This window comes from Nothobranchius furzeri, chromosome 10, assembly GCF_043380555.1.
Source record: "Nothobranchius furzeri strain GRZ-AD chromosome 10, NfurGRZ-RIMD1, whole genome shotgun sequence".
Classification (NCBI taxonomy): Eukaryota; Metazoa; Chordata; class Actinopteri; order Cyprinodontiformes; family Nothobranchiidae; genus Nothobranchius; species Nothobranchius furzeri.
In genome coordinates this window covers 17,511,844-17,519,840 of record NC_091750.1, presented here as the reverse complement: position 1 = coordinate 17,519,840, position 7,997 = coordinate 17,511,844, and the positions used below count along the sequence as shown (strand labels likewise).

At 45.1% G+C, this 7,997-nt stretch overlaps 1 protein-coding gene and 1 long non-coding RNA gene across 3 annotated transcripts; one reads left to right on the top strand and one right to left on the bottom strand.

Moving 5' to 3' along the window:
- Positions 1–582: 582 nt before the first annotated feature.
- On the top strand, positions 583–4,533 carry LOC139072082 (spectrin alpha chain, non-erythrocytic 1-like). 2 transcript variants are annotated; one of them, XM_070555272.1, is made up of 8 exons: positions 583–1,093; positions 2,287–2,409; positions 2,480–2,697; positions 2,782–2,886; positions 2,971–3,075; positions 3,151–4,163; positions 4,276–4,344; positions 4,425–4,533. In XM_070555272.1, exons 2-4 carry the CDS (start codon positions 2,400–2,402, stop codon positions 2,815–2,817), a joined length of 264 nt encoding a protein of 87 aa, XP_070411373.1. In that variant the 5' UTR covers positions 583–1,093; positions 2,287–2,399; the 3' UTR covers positions 2,818–2,886; positions 2,971–3,075; positions 3,151–4,163; positions 4,276–4,344; positions 4,425–4,533. The 2 variants fall into 2 exon arrangements, with proteins under 2 accessions (XP_070411373.1, XP_070411374.1); XM_070555273.1 differs by lacking the exons at positions 4,276–4,344; positions 4,425–4,533 and having other exon boundaries at positions 3,151–3,183; positions 3,256–3,277.
- Positions 4,534–5,731: 1,198 nt separating this feature from the next.
- LOC139072083 (uncharacterized) lies at positions 5,732–7,245 on the bottom strand. Its single transcript, XR_011521695.1, has 2 exons — positions 6,004–7,245; positions 5,732–5,917 (listed from the first exon to the last, which is right to left on the bottom strand). It is a non-coding gene; the product is annotated as an uncharacterized lncRNA (long non-coding RNA).
- Positions 7,246–7,997: the final 752 nt, after the last annotated feature.

Below are 7,997 nucleotides of genomic sequence, written 5' to 3'. Positions count from 1 at the left end.
ATTGTGCTTCGTGCAACATAATTCTGGGTGCCATTTACAAACCATAAGTGCTAATGACTCCATTCCTTTTTGGGGTAATGGGGGCTGTTAATTGGAGTACTCTAAATTAAACCTGACCTCTCTAGGATATTCAGAAGCCAAGTTATAAGCCCACAAAGGTGTAACTGCACTACTTCTTTAAAGTGACACCAGGCCCGGTGACCTTTGGGACATGGTTTGACCCCCTATAGGAATGTGCGATCATCATGAAACGTTCAGATCACTTACAACTCAATAGATTCTACCTTCTTGTAACGTTTCAGCCTGATTGGACTTTGTTTTCACACAAATGGACCCAGAATGATGTGAAATTATGCTTCGTGCAACATAATTCTGGGTGCCATTTAAAAACCATAAGTGCTAATGACTCCATTCCTTTTTGTGGTTGTAGGGGCTGTTGATTGGAGTACACTAAAACAAACCTGACCTCTCTAGGACATTCAGAAGCCAAGTTATAAGGTCACAAATGTGTAACTGGACTACTTCTTTAAATTGAAACCAGATCCGGTGACCTTTGGGACATGGTTTGACCAAGACCCCACAATGCCGCTCAGAAAATGGTCCCAACCCGGAAGTAAGAAAAATTGCAGTTCCACCCTCATCCGCTGGGGGCTGGTACCAGAAGCGAGCAAATCCTCATTGACTCCCATGTTAAAAATGCCATTTTCACAGCAGAAATAAACATGTTTACAGCCTGGTTCAAAAAATGGTTTTTTGTCTAAATTATCTAGTTTATACTCATGACAACTCTGAGGGGGGTGAATTTTTTTCTCACTCTTCTGTTTAAGTGTATTGAAAGCCTAAAATTCTGTATAATTAATGAGCATCCGACACACGTGACCGCCGCCTCAGACCCACGTGACCACAGAGCTAGCTCCGTGGAAAGGCCTCAGTACAGCCTCGGTCTCTCCTGGAAACTGTGTCGGGATTTTGAGTCTCTGTGCTTGTGAATTCTGTTTTGGATAATATTGGTGCAATTGTTGGACAAAATGACTTGCTGTGGTATTAATTGCACTAATAGAGCGTCCAAGGAGTCTCCACTTCATTTTTTTCGGTAAGTTAAAATCTATATTTGTATTTTATGTCACTGCTGCCTTTAAACTAGCTGAGTTTACCGAAGTAGCTAGCTAACTATCAGTTTAACATGTAGCATGTACTGTTTAACCATGAAATTTAAATGTAAAATACGGTAAAATAATTAATAGGGCATATTTAAATGGGTAATAGGTAAAACCCAGTGCATTTAAGATAAAAATGGGTTGAAATATGACGGGGCGCGCCGCTTGGGGGGACACTTCTGTGCTCTATTCTTTCATCCGGTAATCCCCAGCGGTCAGGCCGGGCAGGCTGATCGATGCGGCGCCTCGCTGCTGCGGGCTGACCGCTCGTGGAACTCGGAGACAGATCTGACCGGAGAAATACTGCAGCTCGTTGAGAAGTCTATAGGGCATACAGCGTTTCCCTTAAATCCCACTGCCACGCCGACAAGATCCCAAGTTTCTTTGTTTTTGTTGGCGCTGTTTACCGAAGAAGCAGCGGGAATACCAGCAAGTTTCATCAGACTCGTAAAGTTAGTTTTTGCAGGGGACCCCCTGTATTTTACTGCTCCCTCCTGCAGTCTTCCCCTATTAAAATTTAAAATGTGTAACTTCATGTATTGTGATGAATGACTGATATTCATGTTAACTAAAACGTTAGGTATTTAGGGGGAAAAAACAAAATAATAAACATTATACAGATGTCAAATAAATCAAACTGTAATTAAACTATATATTTTCAAAGTCTTGATTCTGGATAAAATCCAACAACATATGCTTTATAAATAAACACTACGCATGGCTTTTACACACACACACACACGTTACATTGTGATTTCTTAGTAAATATTCTATTTGGCGAGAGATAAACTTTATTGTATTTATCCTAGTGAATCTATAATTAAACGGGTAAACTAGTAGTAGCACATCCAACATCAAAGAAAGTAAAATGTTATTATCAGGAGAGGGAGAATGATTAAGTGGTTAGCAGCAGTGTGCTAGACGATGGCCCCCTCCATGAGGCCACCACAGCTCAGCAGAACATCGTTGTAGCTTCTTCTGGGGAGAAAAACACTTAGAGAAAAAATAAAGTTAACAGCTGAAATAGCAGGAAATAATACAGTTAAAGAGCAGATTGTAGAAGAAAGAAACCCCTGGGTTAAACTGGTCTGTCTACTGCATAATGCTGAACTCTAACATGTGTCCTCAGGGAAGGACCTGATTGGTGTCCAGAACCTGCTGAAGAAGCACGAGCGTCTGCAGGCTGAGATCACAGGTCATGATCCTCGCATCAAGGCTGTCACCCAGAAAGGAGAGACCATAATGGAGGAAGGTAGAGCAGGTCTGGTCCTGACATGTTTCTGAGGTGTCTGCAGGTTCTGGCTCACTTTGTTTGGGTCCAGGTCACTTCGCTGGTTCAGAACCCTCGGCCCATCAGAACATTCTTATCCACCACGTTCTAACACCAGACCTGTTAACCCAACAGCAACAAGTGGCTCCAACTGACGATGAGACCGGGAAGGAGCTGGTTCTGGCTCTGTACGACTACCAGGAGAAGAGTCCTGGAGAGGTCACCATGAAGAAGGGCGACATCCTCACGCTGCTCAACAGCACCAACAAGGTTCGTGTGCCCTTCACAGCCGAGGAACGACCTCCAGCTCAGAGCGAACATCTCCACACCTGCTTTGTGTTTGTGTGACTTTAGGTTGTTTTACTTGAACTCGCGTCTTTAGCTGAATGAGGATGGAGAGACGGGTCGGACCTGGAGCAGGTCGAGGTCTTGCAGAAGAAGTTTGACGACTTCCAGAAGGTCGGACTTTTCCTCCTCTCCGTCTTCCAGCAGCAGCTGTCAGATCAGCTCAGGTGATAATCAGCAGGTGCTTTTGTCCTGCAGGACCTGAAGGCCAACGAGTCCCGCCTGAGGGACATCAACAAGGTGGCATCTGAACTGGAGTCAGAAGGTCTGATGGCTGAGGAGGCTCCTATGGTTCAGGCTCAGGTGAGCGTCACCTGTCTGCAGCAGCTGGTCCCTCTCACTTCCTGGTTTGTTAACTCTGCTCGTCTCTGTTTGTAGCAACAAGAACATCTGGGTTCTGCTCCTGGAAAGGTGCGTGTTGTCCTCCGCCTCCACCAGAACCAGACGTGGTGTTTTTGTTACCACTCATTTGTTTGTTTACAGGATGAAGCCGTCTCTAACCCCAGCTTTCCACAGGAGCCGTCAGCAGCACGTTACTGCAGCAGCACGTCATAGCTGCTGATAGGAACCGCTGTGGTCAACAGAACCTTTTCCACCGGAGCCGTCAGCAGCGCGAGTCGGCCACGTCTCAGGAGCAGCATGTCGCGGCCCTTACGCGCCGGTTCTATTTTCTACGCGCGACGCCTCTGAAACGGGTCAAGTTCGACATTTTTGGGGAAGGAAAGACAGGAAATCGGACGCGGAAATTGAGAGAAGCTACCGAGATTTTCAGAATAAAGAACGTACTGCCTTCCGGTTGCTTTACTTTTAAAAAAGGTTACTAACTGAGCGGCCCCGTGAGAAGTTATCACCTAGCTAGCGGTCTCCTTTGTTTTTCAGGTCCGTATTGGCGATTATAAAACGGACAGAACATAAAACACAAACCATGTTGTAATTTTCTCCTGCTTGTTGTTGTGTTTACTGACGAAGTCACTCGAGTGACTTCGTGCTCGGTCGGTGACAGCTGCTCCCCTGCTGCTTCGCGTCTCGTGGGAAGGGCCAAGCAGCAGCTTACGCGAGCAAGACGTGCTGCTGCAGTAACGTGCTGCTGACGGCTCCCGTGGAAACCCGGGGTAACACGGCGTCACCCTAGAAGGTGAGTTCATTCAGCTGATCAGAGGTCACCTCTGATGGCCGCAGTCCCGGTCGACCGTGCTGACATCACACAGGAATTCAGGTGACCCAGCAGGCACCAGGTGCTGGTGAAAGTGGGGACATGTCAGCTGGTTGCCATGGCTACAGTTATCTTTATGCATCTGTATGACTGCTGACTGGTGTGTGTTTCCTGTGACCTTTGACCTCAGACCGTACGGTTGGGCGTTCAGACGACGGCTAACTTTAATTCCATCAAGGTAAGAGGAAGCTCTTCCCTTCCTGTCTGAGCGATCCGTCTCCAGGTTTCCTCGTCCGGCGTCCAGCCCGCTGGCGTCCACCTTCATCTCACTGGGTTTTGTTTCTCTCCAGGAGCTGAACAACTGCTGGCGCTCGCTGCAACATGCTGGGCAGCGCCCATGAGGTGTAGCGCTTCCACAGGTACCCCGCACACTTATGCGCCGCTTACGGGTCAGTAGAGTTTGGACCCACACTCAGACGGAGTTCTGATGTCTTCTCAGAGACGCTGATGAGACCAAAGAGTGGATCAAGGAGAAGAACCAGGCCCTGAACACAGACAACTACGGCCACCACCTGGCCAGCGTTCAGGCTCTGCAGCGTGAACATGAAGGCTTTGAGCGTGACCTGGCAGCTCTGGGTGATAAGGTCCGCTTTCCTGATCGGTACCAGGACCCGAGTTGTCTCTGGAGACACGTTCTTCATGGTTCTGGTGACTCCACCCCAGCCGTTCCTGATCAGCGATCAGCGGGGTGCTTTCCTATTTAAGGTGGATGGAGGACAAAATTTGACGCCAGAAGATTGCCTCAGTTTTGGTAGTAACCAGCCACTCGTGTTACCTCTAGTGTTCCTAGGATTAATGTTATTTCGTAGTGTTTTTGCTCTTATATTGGATTTACCATTCTTCAGGATTCCTGTCGACCTAATTGGATACTGACCTCTACTCCAGGATTTGGATATTCAACACACGGACCTTATCACCAGCCTCCATAACCCACCTCTCATCTCACCCGTTGCCCCATCCACCAGGACGCCCCGCTTCTCTCCACCTCTGCTCCCTCTCCTGCGCTTCCCCCGGCTCTCTACCTCTCCCTCCTCCAGCCAACCCATACACCCACCACAGTAAGTCTGCTGAACACCTCTGCCTGCCTACAATGGATTTTGAAACCAGAACCTAAGCTCACCTGTGTTCTCCCTCCTCCAGACGCTGAGCTGTTGTTGCATTTCCAACCACAGACTTATCTGTGCACCTTAAGTTCCTCCTTATAAATAAATCATTTTTTCCATCAGTTTTTGGTCAGTGTTGTATTCTGCATGTCTTGGGTTAAGTACCTTCCTCCAAACATGACACTCCTCTTCAAAGAGCAAATCTGTTCAGCACATTCTGACAGACAGACCACCATTCTTCTGTCATGATGCTGTACAGGACATTTTTAGAGTTTTTCTTTTTAAAGATAAATAGGATTACATTTAAATAGCAATACTTTCACATTATCATTTTCCCACACCTTTGTATAACTGTATTTTGTTGTTTTTCAATAAAGAATGACAAACTATTTAAGTTTGGATTTGTTGCACACAAATATATATCTGTAAAAAATATCTACAAAGCTAATGTTTACATAACAAGTATGATTGGGTTTTGCAATACGGCACTATTTTAGTAAGAGTTTTAAACCAAGTAAAGTTAGTAAAGAACACATTTCTATTGTCTGCTAAGAAACTGTTGGGATTTAAAATGGGCCTGTTGTACAAATAACTTGTAAATGATTATTCCTCACTTTTGTCTTAACCAAAGAAATTCCAGTAATTGAGCAAAAACATTTATTTTTAACACTACATTTTATAAAACAGGGCGCAAAGTGTCGGCACATGTATGTATGTCGATGGTCCACCCCAACCGAACCAGGAGACACAGACGTCAGGGAGGCCAAGGTTGTCTCTGCAGCTCTCTGGGCACCACGCCTCACTCAGCTGTCTCCAATGATCCAAATGGCTATGGAGAAAAAATAACAGGTTTGTCATAATTGTTTAAAGTACAAAACCATACATGAAGTGGTGAGACAGGTATGTGAAACCTACACTTGCTGCTTTGTGTAGCTGATGTTGGAGACACACAGGCTGCCATGGTGACATTTAAACAGATCTAACAAAAAAATAAAAATGAAAATTAAAAACTCCCAGACCTCATGTCATATTTACTAATCAGCTATGGCTGATTTATTGTTTGGATCACAGTGAGTTACACTAATTCTAATATATTTTTATTTCTATTATACATACATACTTTTTAACTGTTATTTTCACGACTGTTATCAGGCTCTCTTGTTCTGGTTCTGATGATAATTCCGTGTCTTCCAGTAAGTTATCTTGTGCTTACTTCATCTGTAGAATGTCTCTTTACTTTTGGTAAATTGTACTGAGTCCAGAATAAAGGCTAGTTGGCTGTACAAGATACAAACAAGTATAACATTTTGGAAATATATGAAATGTATTTACGCTGCTAATTTAGCTCGAATACTAATAACTGCAATATTTTCCGGACTATAACTCGCACTTTTTTACATATTCTGGCTGGTCCTGCTACTTATACTCCGGAGCGACTTATATAACAAAATATGTAGGCTACACCGCGCTGCTGCGGGCCGACTCCGACCCACACAAGAATGAGTTCCCCTGTCCCGCTGGGAGGGTTTCAAACACCGCCAGCATCTGTTAGAGCCTGTGGCGGGGTGCTGAGGGCCGGCTCCAGCCCAGGAATGAGCTCTCCTCGCCGGCCGGGAGGGTTTGAAACACCGCCATCCTCTCCTCTGCTGGCTGTTGTTCATTCTGTTATGGTTACCGGTGCTTGTGTTGCAATGTGAAACGCTTGGTCTCAGATTTTGTAAGAAAGATAATAAAATGTCCCCCCAAAATACGACTTAAATATATTTTCTCTTATTCATGATACATTTAATGGCTGGTGCGACTCAGGAGTGATAGCGCCGAAAAAAACTGTACTGAAAACTTGCTCAAGCAAAATGTTTTCATTACGGAAATAAATTAAAAACTTACCGATTTAAAACTTTTTAAATACAGGTACTTCTCATGAACAGGCGCAGAAAACCTCCACCTAAACTCCGTGTGAGGTTCAGGTCGATGGGTGTTCCAGTTAGCTCCGGTTGGGTTGAAGCTAGGTGGCTACATCCGTTAGCTCGGCTCCCACCTCCGCTTTAGCTTTGGGTTAGCCAGGGTTAGCTTCAGGTTAGCTCGTAGCTAGTTCGCCTGGGTGTCGTCACTCGAGCCCAGCCTTACAGCCACACCCTCAGCGCCTCCTCTCTTCCCTTTTATGGAATTGTCTGGGCTGGACGGAACCTGTGACACGGTCAAAATGGCGGTGGTGGCCACCTCCCATTATAGACAACAAACGTGTTATTGAAGCAAATGGAATCCGTTTGTCCAGTATATGTACAGTCTATGGGTTTGACCCCCTTAGGAAAGTGCTATCATCATGAAACGTTCAGATCACTTACAACTCAATAGATTCTACCTTCTTGTAACGTTTCAGCCTGATTGGACCTTGTTTTCACACAAATGGACCCAGAATGATGTGAAATTGTGCTTTGTGCAACATAATTCTGGATGCCATTTACAAACCATAAGTGTTAATGACTCCAATCCTTTTTGTGGTTGTAGGGGCTGTTAATTGGAGTACACTAAAATAAACCTGACCTCTCTAGGACATTCAGAAGCCAAGTTATAAGCCCACAAAAGTGTAACTGGACTACTTCTTTAAAGTGACACCAGGCCCGGTGACCTTTGGGACATGGTTTTACCCCCTATAGGAATGTGCGATCATCATGAAACATCCAGATCACTTACAACTCAATAGATTCTACCTTCTTGTAACGTTTCAGCCTGATTGGACCTTGTTTTCACACAAATGGACCCAGAATGATGTGAAATTGTGCTTCGTGCAACATAATTCTGGGTGCCATTTACAAACCATAAGTGCTAATGACTCCATTCCTTTTTGTGGTTGTAGGGGCTGTTGATTGGAGTACATTAAAACAAACCTGATCTCTCTAGGACATTCA